Source organism: Anolis carolinensis, chromosome 1 (assembly GCF_035594765.1).
Source record: "Anolis carolinensis isolate JA03-04 chromosome 1, rAnoCar3.1.pri, whole genome shotgun sequence".
Classification (NCBI taxonomy): domain Eukaryota; kingdom Metazoa; phylum Chordata; class Lepidosauria; order Squamata; family Dactyloidae; genus Anolis; species Anolis carolinensis.
The window spans coordinates 63,839,830-63,864,659 of record NC_085841.1 but is presented as its reverse complement, the minus strand read 5'-3'; the positions used below and the strand labels follow the sequence as shown (position 1 = coordinate 63,864,659).

The 24,830-nt window shown below is 41.8% G+C and overlaps 1 protein-coding gene across 1 annotated transcript in view; it reads right to left on the bottom strand.

The window, feature by feature from the left end:
• cog2 (component of oligomeric golgi complex 2) overlaps nt 1–14,617 on the bottom strand; it is a 35,506-nt gene extending 20,889 nt beyond the window's left edge. The window contains exons 1-3 of the mRNA XM_062975724.1: nt 14,455–14,617; nt 7,247–7,408; nt 4,995–5,060 (exon numbers count right to left, since the gene is read on the bottom strand). Of these exons, the coding sequence (XP_062831794.1) occupies nt 4,995–5,060; nt 7,247–7,408; nt 14,455–14,526 (300 nt within the window). The 5' untranslated portion in view covers nt 14,527–14,617. The remainder of the gene's footprint in view (nt 1–4,994; nt 5,061–7,246; nt 7,409–14,454) is intronic.
• Between the last annotated feature and the right edge of the window lie 10,213 nt (nt 14,618–24,830).

Here is a 24,830-nt window from a genome sequence, read left to right as displayed (position 1 = left end):
ATCCTAGATGATACAGTGTTTCCTCACTACTTCACGGTTCACTTTTCATGGATTTGCTGTTTCGCCGTTTTTCAATAAACTCTAAAAGAATATTATAAATCATAAAAAAAATACAATTTACAGCCTAAGGAAGAGAGGAGGGAGAAGCCAAAGGGAGAGAAAAGGAGCCCAAGCGGCAACAAGAGGAGGAGGTAATTTATCAACACACAATTGGTTGATAAAGACTTAAAATAGTGTATAACTACTAAAATAATGTATACATAGTAAAATAAATATAGTGTCCCTACTTTGTGGATTTTCATTTATTGCGGGTGGTCCTGGAACGTAACCCCCGCAATAAGTGAGGGAACACTGTACTGGAAAGAAGTACAGTAGAGTCTCACTTATCCAACATAAACGGGCCGGCAGAACGTTGGTTAAGTGAATATGTTGGATAATAAGGAGGGATTAAGGAAAAGCCTATTAAACATCAAATTAGGTTATGATTTTACAAATTAAGCACCAAAACATCATGTTATACAACAAATTTGACAGAAAAAGTAGTTCAATACGCAGTAATGCTATGTAGTAATTACTGTATTTACGAATTTAGCACCAAAATATCACAATATTTTGAAAACATTGACTACAAAAATGCGTTGGATAATCCAGAACATTGAATAAGTGAGTGTTGGATAAGGGAGACTATATTGTATACAGTAAAATGCAGAACAGATGAAAATAAGTTTCAGAGCAGAGCTAGGAGACCAGCCATTTCAAGACAGCAAAGCCAGGAATACTCTCTGGCCAACTGATAGTATCAACTGCTGGCACATCTGCCTATGAGATTCATCCATTTCCCTTTTCAATAATTGTTTTAGCAATATAGATGTTACAAGATAAATCCCGAAGTGACACTACAGAAAAACTTAATGCTTTATGTAGAATCATAGAATCAGAGTTGGAAGAGACCTCATGGGCCATCCAGTCCAACCCCCTGCCAAGAAGCAGAAAAATCATATTCAAAGCACTCCCGACAGATGGCCATCGAGCCTCTGCTTAAAAGCCTCCAAAGAAGGAGCCTCCACCACATGTCAAATAAAAGGCAATGCAGTCACCCAATCCACAACACTGGCCAATAGCAAACAGAGGATGGAACTATACCATAGTCTACCATGTCACTCTGAGTTCGATCTGTCCTATAGTGATAATCTCACACAACTAACTTAACATAAAACCCAATTAAAAACACAGCTTTTTTCTTTGTATCCTGGTTTTTAGGCCTGTTCCAAGAGTTGTTTGGGGACCTGATTCAGACAATTGCATTGGATAAACCAAATCAACTCTGGTTTCTTACATATGGTTATCATGGTTTTCTATGGGCGAGCAGATGAAGACTAGTATATGGCATATGTTCTGTATCTCAAAAACTAGAGTTGAGAGGGGGGGGGGACTGGTGCCATTTTTTGAATCAGCATGAAAAATATACCCAGAAACAGGTCTAATATTTGAGGCACCAAAATGTGTGTTGGACAGTGATATGGGAAAGGGGCTTTAGATATTTTAGGTAGCAGTTGCACTCTGCCATTTTGCTTGAAAGTATAAGTTATGCAGAATTTAACCACCTACAAATCTATATATATAAAAGGGTAATGGAATCGTGGCCTAGGACAAAACAACAAAACTATAAGTCCCAGAAACACCAAATTTGCCAGCACCATCCAACGACCTTGCCCCTAGGTTCGTACAACAAAACAACACAGCAGGAACCTAAAAGGGGGCTAAAAAAACAAAAAAAACGGGAGCAAACCATCTGCGCCTGCACCAAAAGCCATCCCGTGCACAGACAGAACAACCCCCATCCCTTCCCTCAACGGTTGCTCCTGTGCGCTCCCCTTTTTCCTGCCACCGGCGCCATCTTGGCAACCAGCCCCAAGGCACCGCGCGCCACAAAAAACTCACCCAGCAGCCCACGCCGTTTCTCCCCAACTTCCTTACCTCCTTCCACAAAAGCTGCTTGAGGCTCCTCTAGAGGGAGATGCAGGCCTAGGATGGAGCCCCCCGCCGTTGCCCTCCGGCAAGGCCTGGCCGGGAGCAGGGCCAGGGCAGGCAGTGAGGAGAGGGTCCGGCGGGCAGGCCTCCTCCCCAGCCACCCTCCTCTGGGGCCTCCTCCTCCTCCTCATGGTCGTAAGGGAAACACAGTGAGGAGGGAGGAAGAGAGGGGCCATGCCCACGTCGCCCCGTCAAACAGAGGCACACCAACGCCACGGAGGTACGGGGGGGGGGAGGAGGAGGAGGGAGGAAGAGTTCTCCCTCAATTACTTTCAGTTTTTCCTCCTCTTTCCCTCAATTTACCCCTCAATTATAATAAAACAACAACAACAAAAACAACAACAATAAACAGCTTCACAGGCAGGAAGCAGCCAGGCACTGAAGCTGCGAGGCCATTCAGTGCTAATTAAGCTCGCCAATGGCAACATTCACACTTGGCCTCCAAACAGACAATACAGTAGAGTCTCACTTATCCAAGCTTCACTTATCCAATGTTCTGTATTATCCAAGGCAGTCAATGTTTTTGTAGTAAATGTTGCAATGTTTGGGTGCTAAATTAGTAAATACAGTAATTAATACATAACATTACTGTATATAATATGTAATAATTACTGTGATCTAATAAGAAAACAGAAAAATAGAATCTCTAAAATTGGGACACTAAATACAAAACAATACTCAGAAGACAGGGGAATTCCAGACAGGGGAATTCCAGACAGGAAACAATCAGGCCCAGCTAACACCTCCCAACAAAAGATTCCCTCAACCAGGAAACAGCTAGGCCTTGAACCTGAAAGGCCATTCAATGCTAATCAAGGTAACTAACTGCAACATTCATACTTGCTGCACTCAAGACTATTCATTGCTATCCCACCTGGCCAACCAAGAATTCCACAAGATCGAAAGCGACCAGGCTTCAGAGCACCAAGACTATTCACTCCTCTTCAACCTGCCCAACCAAGATTTCCCCTAGATGAAAAACCCTCATGCTTGGAAGCCATCAGGCCACTCCGTTCCATTCAACCAGCTCAAGCAAGGAGGCCCCTATATAGAAAGCACCCAGGCTTAGAAGCAGCGAGGCTATTCAGTGCAATTCCAAATGGCCACAGCAACAGCAGGGCACAGCTAGTACCATTATAAATTTCCAAACTGTGACTGATGAAAGGAGAGTACTAGTTCCTAGAATACTAAGTACATTGGTAATAAAGGCTTTAGAAAGAACCAGCTAGTAAAGAGAGGTAGTGACAAAACAACAGAGAAAAATTAAATACAAGAAAGTTCAGTTCAAAGATGAGTAAAAAGGAAGCTTTCAATTCACTCTTCAAGTGTAATCTTGAAAGTCTTTCCAAGGTTAGAAATGTCCTAACATCAAGAAATTACATAAGTTATTTCTGTGCATTGGTATGCATCATTATTTGATCAATATTTAATTCCATCTTTTATTATTTCAAGTTCATGAAGTGATCCATCTCAAATTGCACATTTTGCCACAACTTAATAGTACTTCCTATTTTAGTGTCATCTTAATCAACATACTTCTCTTCCTAAAGCATTAAAAAGTTTATTTTGGGTTTGTTCTTCTTGTATCCTTTAAGTTACTTTCTCAAAAAGCAAAGCAATTACTTTTCTCACCTGAGAATAAAATATAGAACACTTAGATATTTTACTTTTTAAAAGCCTTCCTCATCAGTATAGCATACATTATGAACATAAATAGCAACAGCACATCAATTTCTAGCAAGACACACATCCACACTAACAGTCCCATGGAAGTGTCTGTTCAGATGAAAGATAAAACAATATATTGTTGCTTCACATCTCATTACATATAGACCAGGTGATCTAAGTGCATTGGCACACCATGATGAACAAGAGCCAGGCATGTTTGTCATTAATGAACAGCAAATTGACATTTTGTTCTATGGCTTATTTATTTGTGTTATTTGACAGTGGCAGTTTTTGTTTTCTAGATTGTTCCCTTCAATAGCCATAGAAAGCATCCAAGGCTGATTCATTGAGAGGGAATAAACCAATGAAAGGAAGTTGTGGACTAGAAGACAACAAAGTAAACAAATAATGGGGCAAAATTCATGGCTCATTAAGTATTCCTGCAGGGATATTTCTTTATGCCTGGCATTTTTAATATACAGTAATTGTTGCTATTTGCCTTTAGGCTGACCCTATATCATGACCATCTTTTAGGAGTTCTTTGTGAGATTTATTCAGAGGATGTTTGCCCTTCTCTCAGAAAAAGAGTGTGTGACTTGAACAAGATCTCTGAGGGATTCCATGTCTAAGTGTAGATTTAAATCCTGATATCTAAGCATCCTTATCCAACACTCAAACTACTACATCTTGAGATTTTCTTTCACCCATTCGCTAGAAAACAGCTAAATTCAAAACAACAAACAACAAAGAGATACTACAGATACTACTGCAGTCAATCAATACTACAGTTAATCAAAAAGACATAGCATAAGAAAGTCAGATTTGTGAAGTAAAGTCTCATTACAAAATCTTTAGCCTAGGAAACTTCTGTTTGATCTGCCTATCATATTCCAATTTTCTGGACTATTATTTTGCAGTTAAATTAAAATCTATTTGAATAGAATTATCTCTAAGATGCTATTCAAACTCCAGTTTAGCTTTCACTGAAACAGCTTTTAGAGAAGCTATCTACTTGAAAACTAGTATTGAAAAGAAGGTACTACTGAATTTACATGGGTATGTTCCCTGGACATGTTTACAGGTTATGGGCTGAATTAAATAAACTATTTAAAAAGAAACCATTGGCTCTTCTGGAAAAGAATTATTTAGTAAACAACTTTAGAAGCCAACTGATATTATTTAAGCCAAAGGCTAAACAACAGCCTTTGTCTTAAATAAACCTTTTTGCAAAACTCATTCAGTAAACAGCAGAAATTTTGTAGGACGTTTAGAAGGCAGCTTATTTTAGAACATACCATAACTTCCTCTCGCAGCTGTCCCAAGGGTACCGAAAGCTGATTAAGGGCCTTGTCCATGCCAACCTGAAGAAATGACCAACAAACACATACACACACATATAAATATATATTTAATAGACAACTGAGATAAATGATTATTCGTGGAATTGTACCTGCATATTAAATCTTTGCAGAAATTGGCTACCATAGCTAAAACAACAGGGATCCAGGCACTGGCTACAATCCTGCCTGAAAACAGGTGTGAATAAGACTTTGTAAATACAAAATGAAGTTTCTGTTTGCTTACTGCATTCATATTCAACCATATTTCTAGACTTTTAAAGAGAGAGAGAATTGGATCTAAACCAAGGAAACCAATTCGCTGGGACAGAGGAATTCAATGGTTATATCTACTTGTCACAGGAAGCCAGATGGGAAGCTACAATTAATGTAGTAGATCCAGATCTTTTAGATTTCTTTCTTTGGAGGCTTTTAAGCAGAGGCTGGATGGCCATCTGTCGGGGGTGCTTTGAATGCGATTTCCTGCTTCTTAGCAGGGGGTTGGACTGGATGGCCCATGTGGTCTCTTCCAACTCTACTATTCTATGATTCTATGATTCTATGATTCTTTGTAAATTGTGCTGCTAAGCAACTAAATATATAAAATATTTATCTCATATCCTACATAAGATATTTGGATTTAAACAATTTAATATTAGAGCAATAACAATTTAAAACAATAAAACAATGAAATTTCTAAAAATGCAATGTTGGAATCATAGACGCCTTAAAGGGCCAGGCTTAAAAGTGTCTTCAAAACAGAGTTTATTGAAACAAAAGGAAAAGGACGCAGGGATACTTAAATGCAGTTCCACTGGTCAAAAACTCAAAAACCCAAACCAGACCTGGTTCAAAAGACTAAACAGAAATGTAATCCAGATCAACTGGATGCAAAAAGCAACAAGTCAAACAAAGTGCTCTAAGGCAAAACAAAAAGGCACAGTACACAAATGGTTAACAGAGGGAGTTGCAAGAAGAGAAGCGTCGTCAGCCGAAGTCCAAGGTCGAAGCAGGAGGAATCCAAAGCAGCGTTGCTCCAGTGTCTGCAGAAGCAGCGTCTCCAGTCAAACCAGTTCAGGTCCAAACTGCAGATCCGAGCCCAACACCGAACATGAAACAGGCAGCAGCAAGACTACAAGAAACTTTCCCAATACCCAGGACATGAACACACATCAACACCTTGCCTTCTGCAAAGACCCCTCACCCCTGAACCTACTTTTATCTACAAACCATCATCAGAGGATAAACTGACCACCGCCCCATCACCATCCCCCACAGCTGCTCCCAGCTCTTCATGTGAATTCCTTTGACTCTCCCTCCAATTCCTCCATCTCCTGTCAAGACTTAGATCCCCCAAGAATCAGCTGGATCCCCTGATTGCCAGTCTTCACTCCCAGAGAACCCCATAAAGGTATCACTAGTTGTTGGTGCCTCACAAATAGCTCGCACTTCTTTTATCTTAGTCCAATCCATGGTGTCTCCTTCTTCTCCTTCACTCATTGACCCATCATCCCCAGAGAATCCCTCAAATGACTCTTCATCTGTAGATGCTGTAAGTATGTCCCAGATCTTCTTTCTTTGCTGCTCATCATCGGATTCCTGCTCCCGAGTAACCCTTTTTCCCCTTCTCGCACCCATACTACTGTTTGTAATGTTACTCACAGGCTCTACTACAACACGTACTGTAGACTCTCTCTTGTTTGTTGGAAGAAAAACCGAAAAGAGTGGAAGTTGTACTAGCTTTCACACAACAAAACACACTCTGTGGTTTATCAGTTTCCTAAGTTGGAAAGAGGGCTGAGTAGACCAGAGTTCCCATGTATCCCTGGTTTGCTGTGTCATACAAACCTGTTCACTACATCCTGAACAGTGCAGAATAGAAAAGTAGCACACAGTTGGAATCAAATTCATCATATGGAAGCAAAATATATTACTGATCATTAATGGGTTCTTTAAAAGACCAGTTAAAAAGACCAGGATTAAAAAGCAGCTCAGTGTTTTTATTTATCACATAACATTTATTTCATTTAGTTCATCTATCTGCTCAAATGAGTCTGCAACCAGTCGAGTCCTTGTCTAAAACCTTTTGTATGGTATCAAGTGCTCCCTTAGAATCTTGCAGGACATAGAAGACATACTGGAATACATACAATACAGGATAATAAAGCTTTAGCTTAAGCACAGATAAAGCATCTATTTTGAAAACTTACCAGATTGGTGGAAAGATTAACAAAGTCTGCATAATCCTTGTTTATGAGTTCTACCATGGCAGTTTTTAGTAGCTTATAGTAGAGCTCAAGATCATCGCGAAGTTCTTCCAGCTGAACACGTTTTCTGCATTCAGACACAAAATGATCGACATCGAAATTTGGCTGCATAAAAAACAGATTAAAGAAACAATCAAACCCTTAAATTGTACCTCTGAGTAAACTAGTTATATGCTGATCTAATAATCAAATGTATCTGAACTGAAGTCAAGGAATAAAAGTGATGGGTGGTAAAATAAAAACAATACCCATTGGCCAGAAGCACTTACATTCTAAGTACAACATGAAAAGTAACTTCTGGGTAGATCAATCCTAAATGAGATTAATAGGAGAGGAAAATGGAGGACTGCCTTCTGAAAGTCTTTCCACTTTGAAACTTTTCCCCATCTGCCTTCTCTAACTTTTAAAAAAAGTTCTTTTTATTGGTGTCAAAGTATCTCAACCTGAGACTATCTCAAGCAAAGGTCATAATCCTGAGTCTCACAGGGGAATGGGGTGAGGTCTGATATTGTTTATACTCTTACCTACTGAGTTACCCATGGGTGCATGAGTACCCATTACCCATCAGTAAAAATCTTCCCTATTGGTGAAATGGCACATTTGCCTCATTGTGGAAAATCCAAGGAGGTTAGGATTGCACTGTTTTTGAGCAAGGCCTAAATGACTGGCACGGCTAAATACCAAATGATACCAAATAAACACCTGCAGTTTCAGTACACAGTTCCAGCACTCCTAGAAATAAATTCAGAGAGTCATATTCAACATTAAATGAGTAGACGTTTCGTTTCCCTTTACCTACTGCATCTCCCTGTCCCACCCATTTTCTCTAAAGAGGTAATACAGTGGTTCGGCCTAATGGTTAAGGTTTAATAGGTAATTTCATGAATCCTCTGCCCACAAAGCTAATGCACATCCCGAGTGTGTAACAATTTATTCTTAGCATCATATTGATCCCAGATGGCAAGGGGTCCTTTTTGTTCCAAAGTTTTATATAGGCAGGTACAAAAAGTACTCTAATGGCAAAAATCAACAGATTTCTAAGAATTTTTTCTCACTGTTTTTGTTGTCTTTGGCAAATCTCTGAATCTTAGGAACACTGTTTACAAATCTTCAAGTAGCAATACCATAGAACTCTTAACATTGTGTATCTAGTTCTGTGTGAATTTTTTCACAACATAGGGACTGTTGTGGACTAAAATGTCCTTTCCTGGTTTATGAGGACTAAGAACATCTGCCTTTCAAAAGTCTTACATAATGAGTACATTTTGACATCAGAGCAGCTTCCCAGTTTGTTTAGCTACTTTCCCACCACTTCAGCTTGTGTTTGTTTCCAAAACTAAGTACAACATGCTGACTTGCTGAAATTGTGTAAATTGCCCTTTTTATTGCCTAGTTCTTTAAATAAAGTTTTGTTTTTCTTTTCTTTTGGCAAGACTGATTTTGTAATTGAGGATAAGTTGCATCACATCCCTGATATTAACCTATTTGAAGAACAGTTTGAGTATCCCTAATCCAAAATTACTGGCTCCAGAAATATTTTGGACTTTGATTTTTTTTATTTTGTAATATCATTATACGTATACACAATATGTTGGAGATGGTACCAAAGCTGGAACAGATTTACATTTCATATACACCTTATAACTTTGCAACTACCAAGCTTCACTAGCATTATATGACTATCCGTTCATTATTTTTAATGACTTTTATAAAACATTTTCAATTTAAATGTTCCATGGAAAAATTAATTTTATTCCTAAAGCAAAACTGGAATGGAACATTTCAATTACTATGCCGATGAAAACAGAGACAAAGATGGCAGTTTTCTAAGAAACAGATCACTTTCCTGATCACTTTTAGTCTTCAATTTGACCAGAACCAGAATTGGGTTGCTGCCCAGCCCAGTGTGGATCACACCAGTGTGCCAGCACTATTCTGCCTTCAAGGCAGACAAATGTTAAAGAATTAGTGGTGAGTAGTAATGGGTATAAAAGTGAGGAAAGGGAAATTTAAGAGGGAAACAGAGAAAAAGTAAAATAAAGCAAGAGAATAAAAAGGGAAAACAATTTTTTGTGTGTCAGGAGTGACTTGAGAAATTGCAAGTTGCTTCTGGTGTGAGAGAAGTGGCCGTCTGCAAGGACGTTGCCCAGGGGATGCCCGGATGTTTGATGTTTTACCATCCTTGTGAGAGACTTCTTTCATTTCCCTGCATGTAGCTGGAGCTGACAGAGGGAGCTAATTCGTACTCTCCCTGGGTTGAATTCGAACCGGCAACTTTCAGGTCAACAACCCAACCTTCAAGTCAGCAGTCCTGCCAGCACAAGGGTTTAACCCATTGGGCCACAGGGGCTCCTTAGGGGAAACAATGATAAAAGTGAAGTGAAGGTAAAGTTTAAAAAATTATGCAGACTATTGTTCGTCTATTTAGTTGTGTTAATTCTGACTAGCAGTCGTATCTAAGAGGGGTCTTCTTTAGGCTAACTCCCCAAAGGCCCCTTTAGGTAGAGATGCTGCGTGCTAACTGGAACTTTCTGTATAAGGATGCATTCTGTCATGCGACTATGGGCCTTCCCCAACATACCACCATACACCAACTGCATTCAACATTTTATATGAAGCAAGGTTGTTTGAAACATAATAGAAAAAATAGTGTTAAGCATGTAGAACCAATGACTGAGGTCACAAAGTTTCTTGATTTCATTGGTATCCTATCCAGTGGAGGAAAAAATACTAATATCACATACTGCAGGTTGAGCATCCCTTATCAGAAATTCTGAAGTCCAAGGTACTCCAAAATTCAAAACTGTCCTCATAGGAGGTTGAGACATTGGCATCTTTGCTTTCTGATGGTTCAAGAAACACAAAGTTCTGGTCCCAAGCATTTTGAGTAAGGGATCCTTAACCTACAGTAATTTTTTCAGGAGGTCTTCTATAATTCAGATGATAGCAATGAAAAAACATCTCATATTATTCACACTGAGATAGAAGAAAATCAAAAGGAACATTCCTGTCGTACCTAAAGAACCAGGCCTCAAATGCTGTGAATCAGCCATCCCCTCTGTTGTCTACTGAGTAGTTTCAGAGAGAAGATACAGGTTGAGCTGCTAAGGAACATAGAAGTGTCAGCACTCTGAGAGGATGCTGCTTAACAGCACTCTGGGCAGAAACAAAAAGAGCAAGTATGCATGTGTGTGTCAGTGGGTGCACACTGCTTGGGAGCTTGCTGCTAGTTTGTCTACTCTTCTCCATGAGAATTTCTGCCTGTAGAGTTCCTTATCCTTGAAATATCAGTCCATAGGTTCTGTGAGTCAACTGTTCTCTCTATTCCTTATCCTTGACTGTTGACCAATTTCTTAGAAAAGGAAAGACAGCTAGCACTTTAAAGCGCATCTATTAAGGAACTAGACATGGTCCTGAAGTATAAAGATATCTCATTGAATACTTTTTTAAAAATGTTTTTATTGTATCATATTGTAAGTATACATATTGTAAGTATGTATTGTAAGTATTGTAAGATACATATTGTAAATATCAAAATCCATCACCATTTCAATATATATTTCAAATGATATAATCTTAGTAACATTATCCTTGCTAATTCCACCTTTATCTCCCACTTGGGTCTGTTGGTTTTTCACCCTTCCCCCCACCCTCTGGGAACAGTACTTTCTTTCATTCAGATATTATTTTAATTGACCAATCATAAAAAGAGAATGGTTCAGTTCTTTGTATTTTCTTTGTCCTTTGACTTTATCTATCAATCTTCCCCATTTCAGATCCCAGTTCTTTTTGATTCAGCCTGATGTATGTTGGGTTCTCCTTTTAAGGATGTAATCCTGAAGTATAAAACTTTTAAACTTCTCATTGAATACTGAAGTCAGGATTATTTGTGTATGGTTGTGAAAGCAGAACAGTGAAAAAAGCTGACGAGAAGAGAAACATCTCATTAGAAATGTGTTACGGTGCTATGGACTTCTGGAGTTACCCTGGACTGCTAAAAAGACAAACAAATCGGTCCTAGAGTACATTATTTGTCATTTTAGCAGCCCAGGGTATACACAGAACCCCACAGCAAAGCACAACATTTCGAATGAGCTGTTTATCTTCTTAGCATCCCTTGTTTTTAGCAAATCAGCAAACCAGAATGGTTTGCAGGTTCGCAGCTTGGGAGTGATCCTAGATTCATTGCTGAGCCTGGAACCCCAGGTTTTGGGGGTGGACAGGGGACTTTTGCACAATTAAAACTTGTGTGCCAGACTTGGGAAGTCAGACTTGGCCATGGTGGTTCACGCTCTTGTTACATGGAGAATAGATTACTGCAACGCACTCTACGTGGGGTTGCCTTTGAAGACTGTTTGGAAGCTTTAATTAGTCCAACGGGCGGCAGCCAGATTGCTAACAGGGAGCACACAACTTCCTTGTTTCGTCAGCTCCACTGGCTGCCAGTCTGTTACCAAGCATAATTCAAAGTGCTGGCTTTAGTCTATAAAGCCCTAAACGGTTCTGGCCCAGCTTACTTGTCTGAACATATCTCCCTCTATGATCCACTTCTTTGCTGACAGAGAAAGGTCTTGACCTTCTTGCAGAAGGCAAGTAGGAATGGGACTGTTATGGTTGAGCCTTCTGGCTCCGATACTAGGAGACGAGGTCGTAAGACTCCTCGAGAGCCAGACTCTTTTGAGGAGCGCGAAAGGAAACGGCTCCGGGACTTATTTGCAGAACCAACAGACGAAGACTCCTTTGAGGGTTTTACCGAGGGAATGGAGGAAGAGATGGTTAGCTCAGAGGAGGATGATATGGAATGGACTCGTGTGAGGGAGGATTTGGGTGTCACCGGCAATAATAGCATGGGAGGCGACTGGCGGGTTGCAGGATCGGACCCGTGGACGGGCTGGAGGGATGGAGCGGGATCCACAGCTGGGGATGCTGTGGGGCGTAGTCAAAGGTGTTTTAGCTCTGATGAGGATGATGATGAGGAGGCACCTGGAATTAGGATAGCAGCTGACAGCGATGAGGAGTTATGAACTGGCATAAAATGGGGTTTAGAATCAAGGGCTAATTGCGTTGGGCAAGGTAATCTGGATGAACGCTTGGGCTCTTGTTGGGGAACTTCCTGAAGACGGGTGTGATTCGTTGCTGAATACGTAAGTTACTAAGGACACTGGGCATAGACGGCGGGAGGAACTGTGTGGGCTTTTTCTGTGCAACTTGTGTTTAATCTTAATAGCTTGGACCTCCGTCGTCTTTTTGACGGACATTAATTGCCTACTCTGGATTGACGCTGGACTGACTGACTACGACCTTGGACTATCCCTTCTGTGGCTATCGGTGGAACTTGTGGAACTTAAGACGTCTGCACCTGGCTTTCGACCTCGGACCGGATTGGGACCCTGCTGACCGTTGTTATCCTGATTGATGTGCTTGGACCCGGATTTCGCTCGTTGCACGGAGGAGTAACAGCCTGAGTTGCTCAATTGTAGCTTTTGAGTAGCAGAGAGGAATCTGCTGCCAGTTATTTGTGTTATATTGAGTCTCTGTTTACCAACTTTTGTTTGTTTAAATTGCCAGGCTGAAGTAAGCATTTTTGATTTAACCCGGATTAGACTCCTGTTTAATCCGGTTTATCTTTTGAACCGTTTTTTAGACTAGCGGAGTCTTTTCTGTAACTTTTCACATTGAAGGCAAGTGTTTGCCTAGTCCTTTGTTTCTTACGGGCATTTTTTAGTTCTGTAACTTTAATAAACTGTGTTGAACCTTATTTGGTGGCGTTCTGTCTGTGACATGGGACCATATTAGTCTTTCTTGGGAAGGAGTTCCACAATCTGGGAGCAACCTCTAAAAAGGCCCTCTCCTGTGTTCCCACCAAATGCTTTCAAGTCATTTCTGACTTATGATGACCCTGAGACAGGCATGGGCAAACTTTTTTGTTTTGGGGCCGGGCCAGCCCGGGACAGAGAATGGCCCACGAGAGGAAGGGCCCAGGAGAAGGCAGGGCTAGGATTGGGCAGAACAGGGTCCGAGTCATCAGGTTGTCCTCCCAGCATGGCATAAGGACGGGTCTGCTCACCACATTCTTATGCTGGGAGGAAGGCGGGACACACGGCGACAGCCCCAATCCTCCTCTCCTGATCCTCGGGTTGTCTTCTTGGCATTATCCCTGGAGGGAGGAGGACAAGACAGCTGGCAGATAAAAATGCTCCAGAGGGCTCTCAGTCGCCACATGCCATCTTCGAGCTGTCCTCCCGGCATAAGGACAGGGCCTCTCGCACCATCTTTATGACGGGAGGAGGGTGAGACATCCAGTGGCTGAGCATGCTCCAGATGGCTCTCAGCTGCTGTGTGCCTTCCTCCCCCATCTTTTTGCCATAAGAATGTGTTGGGCTGCCATGTTCTTATGCCAAGAGGACAGGGAAAATGAGGAGGGCCCGAGGAAAGCACCCGGCTCCCGAGCCTTAGTTTGCCCTAAGGCAAACCTATCACAGGGTTTCCTGGGGCTGAGAGAGTGTGACTTGTTCAAGGTCGCCCAATGGGTTTCCATGACCAAGCACTGAATTGAAACCTGGTCTCCAGAGTCGTTGCCTAATGCTCAAACCACTACTAGAGTAATGCCATTCCATATATCAACACAGTTTCCTTGCTTGAATCTGATCAGGTGTACAGGATTAGTAATAACTGGGGGAAAAGGACCCTCAGTAGCCTCCTTTTTGGAGTCAGGCTTTAATGAGAAGGTTTTGTGGCGCTAGGATTCCAAGGATTCCGTAGCATTGAGCCATGGGGGGTTACAGTGGTATCAAGCTGGATTAATTCCACGGTATAGCTCAGGCATGGGCAAACTTGGGCCTTCCCTACAGGTGTTTTGGACTTCAAATTCCCACCATTCCTCACAGCCTCAGGCCCTTTCCTTTCCCCCCTCGGCCGCTTAAGCGGCTGAAGGGGAAAAGGAAAGGGCCTGAGGCTGTGAGGAATGGTGGGAATTTGAAGTCCAAAACACCCGGAGGGAAGGCCCAAGTTTGCCCATGCCTGGTATACATGCAGCTCAACTGCGCCCATCTCTCCCGAAGTGCCAGTGCCTGTCACGGGGCTGGGCCCAAGAGGCGCCTCCAGGCTCTCCTGCCCCTTAAAGGCACAGGCCATGCCCTCCGCCTCCTCACCTTTAGGAACTCGTCCTTGTCGAAGCAGAGGTGCCCGGGTCCCCGGGGCAGGTTCATACTCCGCGCCTCCATGGCTGCCGAGCAGGGAGGGCGCCCAGCTTCGGCCACGTCTGCGCCCAGCTCTGCCTCGGGCCCGGCGCCTCCGATGACGCAAAAGATACGCGCCGAGGCCGCACACTTCCGCCAGCACCTCCACCGCCCGCCCCTGCCAAGAGATCGGGAAGCGGGCGCCTCCTGCGCTCGCGGGCGGCCCCTCGCGGCCTCCTGGCTTACTGCAAGCACTGGGGAACTAGCTAGCTACGGTAGCTTGCTGACACCAGACCTGGCCATGGTGTGTCCCTCTTTCTGCCTCTTTCTCTCCATCTACACTGCCATGTCATGTATTATATGGTAGTATAGAACCAGCTTATGTGTTCATTCCTGGGGCTTACCTATATGTGTGTTTGTATATATGCACACATACTGTAGAGTCTCACTTATCCAACACTCGCTTATCCAACGTTCTGGATTATCCAACGCATTTTTGTAGTCGATGTTTTTAATAAATCGTGATGTTTTGGTGCTAAATTCGTAAATACAGCCATTACTACATAGCATTATTTCATACTGAACTACTTTTTCTGTCAAATTTATTGTATAACATAATGTTTTGGTGCTTAATTTGTAAAATCATAACCTAATTTGATGTTTAATAGGCTTTTCCTTAATCCCTCCTTATTATCCAACATATTTGCTTATCCAATGTTCTGCCAGCCCGTTTATGTTGGATAAGTGAGACTCTACTGTATCATCATCAGCACAGCGAGTTAAACCGCTGAGCTGATGAACCTACTGCGGTTCGAATCCAGGGAGCGGGGTGAGTTCCCGCTATTAGCCCCAGCTTCTGCCAACCTAGTACAGTAGAGTCTCACTTATCCAACGTTCTGGATTATCCAACACATTTTTGTAGTCAATGTTTTCAATATATCATGATATTTTGGTTCTAAATTCGTAAATATAGTAATTACTACATAGCATTAATGTGTAATGAACTACTTTTTCTGTCAAATTTGTTGTATAACATGATGTTTTGGTGCTTAATTTGTAAAATCATAACCTATTTTGATGTTTAATAGGCTTTTTCTTAATCTCTCCTTATTATCCAACATATTCACTTCTCCAACATTCTGCCGGCCCGTTTATGTTGGATAAGTGAGACTCTACTGTAGTTTGAAAACATGCAAATGTGATTAGATCAATAGGTCTAATCGGGAAGGTAATGGCGCTCCATGCTGCCATGCCAGCCAAATGACCTTAAAGGTGTCTACAGACAACCCCGGCTCTTCGGCTTAGAAATGGAGATGAGCAGCAACCCCTAGAGTCGTACACGCCCAGCTTCGGCCACGTCTGCGCCCAGCTCTGCCTCGGGTCCGGCACCTCCGATGACGCAAAAGATACGCGCCGAGGCCGCACACTTCCGGACATAATGTCAAGGGAAAACCTTTACCTTATCATCATCATTGGCAATCACAGGTGTCCGAGTAGGATGGCCTTCCAAGCGTAGGGTCTTTGTGGTGATTTCTGAGGTGACCGTGGAGACCTATAATAACAATAATAATAATAATAATAATAATAATAATAATAATAATAATAATAATAATAATGATAATAATACCGTGGGACTTCCGAATCCAGACTGACAAAGTTTTGGAACACAACACACCAGACATCACAGTTGTGGAAAACAAAAAGGTTTGGATCATTGATGTTGCCATCCCAGGTGACAGTCGCATTGATGAAAAACAACAGGAAAAACTCAGCCGCTATCAGGACCTCAAGATTGAATTTCAAAGACTCTGGCATAAACCAGTGCAGGTGGTTCCAGTGGTGATCGGCACTTATGAAATCTAACATTAACATATACAGGTAAAATAGCAAACTTAATAAACATGACTAAAACACCGAAAAGTTATAAAAAAAACGGACTGGGTAAGTGCACCGTATGCATTTTCAAACATGAGGAGCTAATAAAGTGCTGCAGATTTGTGAGAGAGCAACTTGGGATGGGAGTAGACCCTGTGGCTATATCAAATTAAAGCGCATACAATGAGGAAATGGTCACAGAAACAAGAATCATCTGTATATGCATGTCACCCTCTTCCTTAGTTTTGCATCCTCCCAGGAGGCATCTCGGTGACAGACTGGACCTTTAAATTGACCAATGATCAGCTTATTTCCGCTATGGGGATCTCATTTTCCTGTGAGTGACATCAGGGAAACCTCTGGCCAATCACTGTGTGGATCTTAGCTGGCCTCATTCTCAGCCAATAAGGAAGAAGCACAGGAAGTCTGAATAGCTGTCAGAACTGCATAAAATGTCTTGCATTTTTTTTTAGTGAATTTGCTTGTATATTTTGAGTGTTGGCTGGTACTTGCATCCCTCTCGGCCAAACTGTAATAAACCTCAGGGTTGTATGTTTTCTGGACTGTATGGCCATGTTCTAGAAGTATTCTCTCCTGACATTTCGCCCACATCTATGGCAGGCATCCTCAGAGGTATACTTCACAACCTCTGAGGATGCCTGCCATAGATGTGGGCGAAACGTCAGGAGAGAATACTTCTAGAACATGGCCATACAGCCCAGAAAACATACAACAACCCTGTGATCCTGGCCATGAAAGCCTTCGACAACACATTGTAATAAATCCCTGTAGTTTGCCAGAGTTCTTGTTCTCTGTCCTGTTGAAGCTCACCAGGCACAGGCATTCTTATCTGTGTTCCTAGCTGAAATCACTTCAGGCTGACTGTCTATTGGCCAGAAATTGCACCCATACAGCGAGAAACAGGTTAAGCCCTTGCATTAGCATCACATCTAGCCACTCTTTAATATGCATGAAAAAAGACCTACTGCTACTAATTTGCTTCTTCAGGAAACTGGATGAACACATTCAATGGACGGTGTTTAGCCCATAACTGCAAAGGATTCTTATCCTTTCTGTAGAATTGACGTGTAACATGCTTATTTGCTTGGCATAATCACAATTCGTTAATGTCTCTTCCCCTCTGAGCCTGTAAATGCCTGGGTGTGCTGTTGACTCAAAGAGTCATTCAGCGCAGGAGAGGTCATGCAGTTCTGTTCACACTGAGTGGAAACGCACCTCATATCATGCTTCATTTTCCATGATGTTCCTCAACCGTCACACAAAAAGGGTGGATGAAGCCACATCACAGAAACCAGTAGAGCCTAATGGCAGGGACAGAGCAAAGGGAGAACAAGTCCAAGATGCCTTTCTGCCTTTGTTGTCGACTGCGCTTTAGGGGATCGGGCCCTTAAGGAGAGTCCTGATCCGGTCCTGAGAGAACGGACCTTGGCGGAGCCAATAGGAAAATATGAGCCGCAATACAACCTGAAGCCGAAATGAAGAAGGTCCGCCAAAGTTGAAGGAAAATCCGCCAAGGAGTCTTTATTGAGCGATTCAGCTGAAAAGGACTCTAGTAGTGATCATTCAGTCTACTAGGGTACCATATAATCAAAATAAAGCCATATTTATACAATGTTTCAGTCTGACAGCCCCTTGAATTTCCCGCCCCACTCCCCCGCCCATCTGATCGCTGGTAGGCTAGAAGGTTGAACGAGGCGGGCTTTCGTTTCCCGCCTTGCTCTGTTGGCCCAATAGGGAGCTGCTTTTTGTCCCCACTCGAGCCAATCAGGGAGGAGAAGGCGGGAGTCACTGAAACAATGAAGTGACTGAGCAGGAAAGATCGGATTAATTCCTGCCCGGCCGATTTCTAAAGGGATTAATGACAGCAATCAAGGGTTCCTGTCACGTATACAGATTTCAGATATGCCTTGGGGTGGTGATGGGCCATAATTGACAAACTCTGCAGGGCGCCTTCCTGAGGTGTCCTGGATTTCCTTTTGGAGGAGATATGAGAATGTTTGCCTTGGGGGCGAATCACCTTTAGGAATTCGGCGACTCAGGCCCTATGTTGTCCATGCAATCTGAATTTGATTGGGTTAAGCGGTGGCGGATTATCCTTTTGTTTTTGGGAAGGGAAGCCTGGGTCATAGGATCTGGGGTTCATGTTGAGTTCAAAATATTTCCTATTTGATTTCATGATTTAACAATTATATGAAATAAAATGAAAAATAAAATAAAGTTGGAATATAAACCCTGCTGGGAAAAATACATATTTTCCGGGGATCCCAAAGAGTACAAATACATATAGGCAGATAGATAGATTTCGAGGAAATAAGGGAGAATCCATAAAAGTGAGTTACATTGCATAAGGGGGAATCATGAATGATATAAACAATTGAAAATATTTGATAAGAACGAAGTTCATAACATCTGTGGAACCCAATATGGAAATTCATAAAAGTGGAGTTTTAGCAGCATGATTTTACAATTCATGAAGTTGTTATCTCTTGCCTCAGAGTGCAGGGATAATCCACAGTAAACTCCAGTAAAAAGTCTCAATCACCTTCTACTATAAATATATGGAATATAGAACATAAAGTCTTGATTTTTGAACTATCTTTTACAAAGTCCTGGGGGGGGGGGGGTCACCTCGATCACACCTTCAATAATAAAATGACACACACACATATAGCTCTCATTATTCCATGTACTGAAGGCGATTGGCCTGAATTGAAGCTTAATTCAATACTGGCGATGGGGCATTGACCTCTACTGTGCCTGAGGTAGGAGATTAATATGGAAGGATCCAGGAAAGGTCCTCTCTCTCAATTGAGGGTATTATTTGGAGAGAGAATAAGAAGAGGTTAGGAAACTACCATTGCTGCCATAGCATTTTCACAAATGGTAGGGCTGGCCTTCAACAAAAGAGACAAGATATGCTATTTTAATCAACTAGCCTGCCTCAACATTCTGTCTGATCAAACTTGAGACACCTTTCCATAACCTTAGCATTCCCATCACCCCCCCCCCTTTACAACTATATTTACTCAAGAGCTGCTGTGCGCCTTCAAGTTGTGACATATGGTGATATTAAGGTGAATTTATAGCAGGGTTTTCTTTGCAAGATTTGTTTGAAGATGGATTGATATTGCCTTCCTCTGAGGCTGGGAGAGTGTGACTTGCCCAAGGTTACCCTATGGCTTTCCATGACTGAGCAGTAATTCAAAGCCTTGTCTGCAGAGTCCACAATCCCAATCTGGTTGTTACCAGGGGATTAAGTCACTTATCTATTTACTGTGAGTAGCTATGATAGTCTGATATATGATAGCCTTACATGGGACTGGTTAAAATGATTCATTATTGTATTTGCACTTCTTAATTTTTATGAGCAACTAAGAAAAGTTCTTCCAATTAAGCAATGTCTACTTTTGTCTCTACTGCAGCTTAGCTATTATTTTCCGCTAAAATACCCTTACATTATGAATGCACATAAATCACCAGGATTGCATTGAAAACATATGCTTTAAAGGTAAGTCAATTGCTGTAGGAATGATCTGGGGGAATCATGAAGTACCAACTTCTGTATAGCAGTTGTAGGTTTCTTGGTAAGCAATTCTATCACAGTCACAAAAAGCATTTAATCTCTTCCCTTCAATTTTGTTCTATTTGGTTTTGTCAGAACACTTGTCAATTTTTCCAAAATAATTCTTTCCTTCTCGGGTGTTTATGGCTAAATCTTATCATGATTTCCATCTGGAGCAGGTCCATGAAATAAACTAAACTTAATACAAATAAGGACTTACCAAACATCTAACATCTTGATTGTTCTGTTCTACCTGAGACCAGTTACAGCTAGTGGCTCCCGTGTCTGCTTGGGGGCATTTCATCCATTCCAGATTCCTCTTTAAAGAGCTATTCAGGTGCGGAACCTATTTTGGGGATAGGGTTCACCATCTTGAATAATTTATTTAAAGTTTAGACTTCAAAGATATTAGTCAAGATGGTTTCAAACTGTATTATGTGGTCAGTGTAGACTCCTATAATGCAGTGCAATTTCAAACTGCATTTTATGGCAGTGTAGATAGGCCCAAAATGAGAGATCTATAGATTAGTTTCTATGTTTCTTAGTGCTGTTTTAGTATGTACTAGCTGTGCCCGGCCACGCGTTGCTGTGGCGAAGTCTGGTGGTATGGGAAATAAAGTATTGAGGAATTGGTGGTAGTTAAGGTAAAGGTTTTCCCCTGACATTAAGTCCAGTCATGTCTGACTCTGGGGGTTGGTGCTCATCTCCATTTCTAAGCCGAAGAGCCGGCGTTGTCCGTAGACTCCTCCAAGGTCATGTGGGATGACTGCATGGAGCAGTACCTATTGATGCACTCACATTTGCATGTTTTTGAACTTCTGGGTTGGCAGAAGCTGGGGCTAACAATGGGGGCTCTCTCCGCTCCCCCAATTCAAACCTGCGGCCTTTCAGTCCAGAAGTTCAGCAGCTCAGCGCTTTAACACGCTGCGCCATCAGGGGATATTATTTCCTAAAGGTTGTGAATATACAATATTTCTGATTTTTTTTTTGTCTGTTGAAGGGAAGTATGAATGCTGCAATTAGGAAAAATGATTAGGATGTAATGGCCTTGCAGCTTTAAAGCCTGGCTGTTTCCTCCCTGAGTGAATTTTTTGTTGGGAGGTGTTAGCTGGCCCTGATTGTTTCCTGTCTGGAATTCCCTTGTTTTCAGAGTGGTATTGTTTGCGATATTTTATGTGCTTGTACTGTCTGTGGCCCTGAGAAAACAGGATTTGCCTGATTTTGATGATGGGAATACTTTGTTGGGAGGTGTTAGCTGGCCCTGATTGCTTCCTGTGTGGAATTCCCCTGTTTATTTACTGTCCTGGTTTTAGAGATTATATTGTTCTGCATTATTCTATCCCAGTAATTATTTCATATTAAAGAAGAATCTCACTTATCCAACATTCGCTTATACAATGTTCTGGATTATCCAACGCAGTCTGCCTTTTCATAATCAATGTTTTTGTAGTCAGTGTTTTAAATTCATTGTGATATTTTAGTAGTAAATTTGTAAATACAGTACAGTAGAGTCTCACTTATCCAACATAAACGGGCTGGCAGAACGTTGGATAAGCGAATATGTTGGATAATAAGGAGGAATTAAGGATAACCCTATTAAACATCAAATTAGATTATGATTTTATAAATGAAGCACCAAAACATCATGTTAGACAACAAATTTGTCAGAAAAAGTAGTTCAATACACAGTAATGCTATATAGTAATTACTGTATTTAGGAATTTAGCACCAAAATATCATATTTTGAAAGCATTGACTACAAAAATGCGTTGGATAATCCAGAACGTTGGATAAGCGAGTGTTGGATAAGTGAGACTCTACTGTGTTACTACATAGCATTACTGCGCATGAAACTACTTTTTCTGTCAAATTTGTTGTATAATATGATGTTTTGGTACTTAATTTGTGTAACGATTCCTAATTTGATGTTTAATTGGCTTTTCCTGAATCCCTTCTTATTATCCAACATATTCACTTATCCTGCCAGCCTGTTTACGTTGGATAAGTGAGACTTTACTGTATATTTCTAATCTTATATTATCTGCTCAGAACTGGATTATATGAGGCCCCTTCTTCACAGCTGTATAAAATGCACACTGAAGTGGATTATATGGCAGTGTGGAGTCAAGATAATCCAGTGCAAAGCAGATAATATAAGATTATAAATGGGTTATATAGCTGTGTGGAAGGGCCGTGAGTCTACACTGCCATATAATCCAGTGCAAATTAGATAATCTGTGGAAGAAGACTCAGTGAGGCCTATATCTGCCTGTCCCCTAACTGAAACCTGGCTGTCCCTTGGTTGCTAGGCAACCAAGTGGGCAGAGATTAGCCCTCTAAACTGGCAGCAATTGGATAAAAAAAATTATTGCTCTCCCTCTAATTAGGACTTTGTTTTTCTTTTCTTTTTGTTGTATCAACCTAGAGGCGTGGATGATGGGTTGTGTTGTCAAATTTTGAGGTTGGGGGCCCGTACTTCTGTTGTTTTGTGAGTCGCCGTGATGTCATCACTCTTTTATATATATAAAAGTTTTGTGTATATGGCTTATTGTCTTATTTCTCATGTTTATATGTTTTTGTGTTGTCACTAGTAGCATTTAGTTGTACTATAGAAGTATGAGAAAGTAGATCAATAGTTCTTTTTCATGGAAAATGTATAACTGTGTAACTTGTTTGCTCATTTTATTATAGTTGTATTAGTTTTTCCTTTCAAAAAATTAATATAAAAAAAGGAAGTCAACATAGGGAAGTTGTGATGCATCCACATCAAGGCAAACATCTACCATTAAGAACAAAACCTAGATCTTCCCAGCTGAATTCCAACTCTTCTTGTTCCACAAAATTACGCAATGATAGGGGTTTGAATGGAAACAAGAAAGCTTCCTCTTCTCTTTACATTCAAGAATATCATTTTCATTTACATCAAAATATATACAGTATTTATGCCTTCATATTTCCCTAGCTCTCCCTACATAACAGCCAGCTTTCATCACAACCATGTGATAATTGTATATTTACAGTGCTTCAGTTTTATTTATAGCTCTTCTGAAATGAACATCAGCTCATCATTTTAGCATGGAATATTTGATCATGGAAGATAGTTAAAAAATTTCCACTCTCATAGAATCATAGAATCATAGAATAGTAGAGTTGGAAGAGACCACATGGGCCATCTAGTCCAACCCCCTGCTAAGAAGCAGGAAATCGCATTCAAAGCACCCCCGACAGATGGCCATCCAGCCTCTGCTTAAAAGCCTCCAAGGAAGGAGCCTCCACCACGGCCCCGGGGAGAGAGTTCCACTGTCGAATAGCTCTCACAGTGAGGAAGTTCTTCCTGATGTTCAGGTGGAATTTCCTTTCCTGTAGTTTGAAGCCATTGTTCCGTGTCCTAGTCTGCAGGGCAGCAGAAAACAAGCTTGCTCCCTCTTCCCTATGACTTCCCTTCACATATTTGTACATGGCTATCATGTCTCCTCTCAGCCTTCTCTTCTGCAGGCTAAACATGCCCAGCTCTTTAAGCCGCTCCTCATAGGGCTTGTTCTCCAGACCCTTAATCATTTTAGTCGCCCTCCTCTGGACGCTTTCCAGCTTGTCAACATCTCCCTTCAATTGTGGTGCCCAAAATTGGACACAGTATTCCAGGTGTGGTCTGACCAAGGCAGAATAGAGGGGGAGCATAACTTCCCTGGATCTAGACGCTATTCCCCTATTGATGCAGGACAGAATCCCATTGGCTTTTTTAGCAGCCGCATCACATTGTTGGCTCATGTTTAACTTGTTGTCCACGAGGACTCCAAGGTCTTTTTCGCACACACTGCTGTCAAGCCAGGCGTCCCCCATTCTGTATCTTTGATTTCCATTTTTTCTGCCGAAGTGAAGTATCTTGCATTTGTCCCTGTTGAATTTCATTTTGTTAGTTTTGGCCCATCTCTCTAGTCTGTCAAGATCGTTTTGAATTCTGCTCCTGTCTTCTGGAGTGTTAGCTATCCCTCCCAGTTTTGTGTCGTCTGCAAACTTGATGATCGTGCCTTCTAACCCTTCGTCTAAGTCGTTAATAAAGATGTTGAACAGAACCGGGCCCAGGACGGAGCCCTGCGGCACTCCACTTGTCACTTCTTTCCATGATGAAGACGACGCATTGGTGAGCACCCTTTGGGTTCGTTCGCTTAGCCAATTACAGATCCACCTAACCGTAGTTTTGTCTAGCCCACATTTTACTAGTTTGTTTGCCAGAAGGTCGTGGGGGACTTTGTCGAAGGCCTTACTGAAATCCAGGTACGCTACATCCACAGCATTCCCTGTATCGACCCAACTCGTAACTCTATCGAAAAAAGAGATCAGATTAGTCTGGCATGACTTGTTTTTGGTAAATCCGTGTTGACTATTAGCAATGACCGCATTTGTTTCTAAGTGTTCGCAGACCACTTCCTTAATGATCTTTTCCAGAATTTTGCCTGGTATTGATGTGTGGCTGACCGGACGGTAATTGTTTGGGTCGTTCTTTTTTCCCTTCTTGAAGATAGGGACCACATTCGCCCTCCTCCAATCTGCTGGGACTTCTCCCGTTCTCCAAGAACTCTCGAAGATAATTGCCAGTGGTTCTGAAATAACTTCCGCTAGTTCCTTCAGTACTCTTGGGTGTAGCTGATCTGGCCCTGGGGACTTGAATTCGTTTAGAGAGGCCAAGTGTTCCTGGACAACTTGTTTCCCTATTTGGGGTTGGATTTCCCTCAATCCTTCGTCCATTCCGTGTTGCTGAGGTTGAAGATGGCTTTCTTTTTCTGAGAAGACCGAGGCAAAGAAGGCATTAAGTAGTTCTGCCTTTTCCCTGTCCCCTGTCGCCATCACCCCATCTTCTCCTTGCAATGGCCCTATCGCCTCCTTTTTCTTC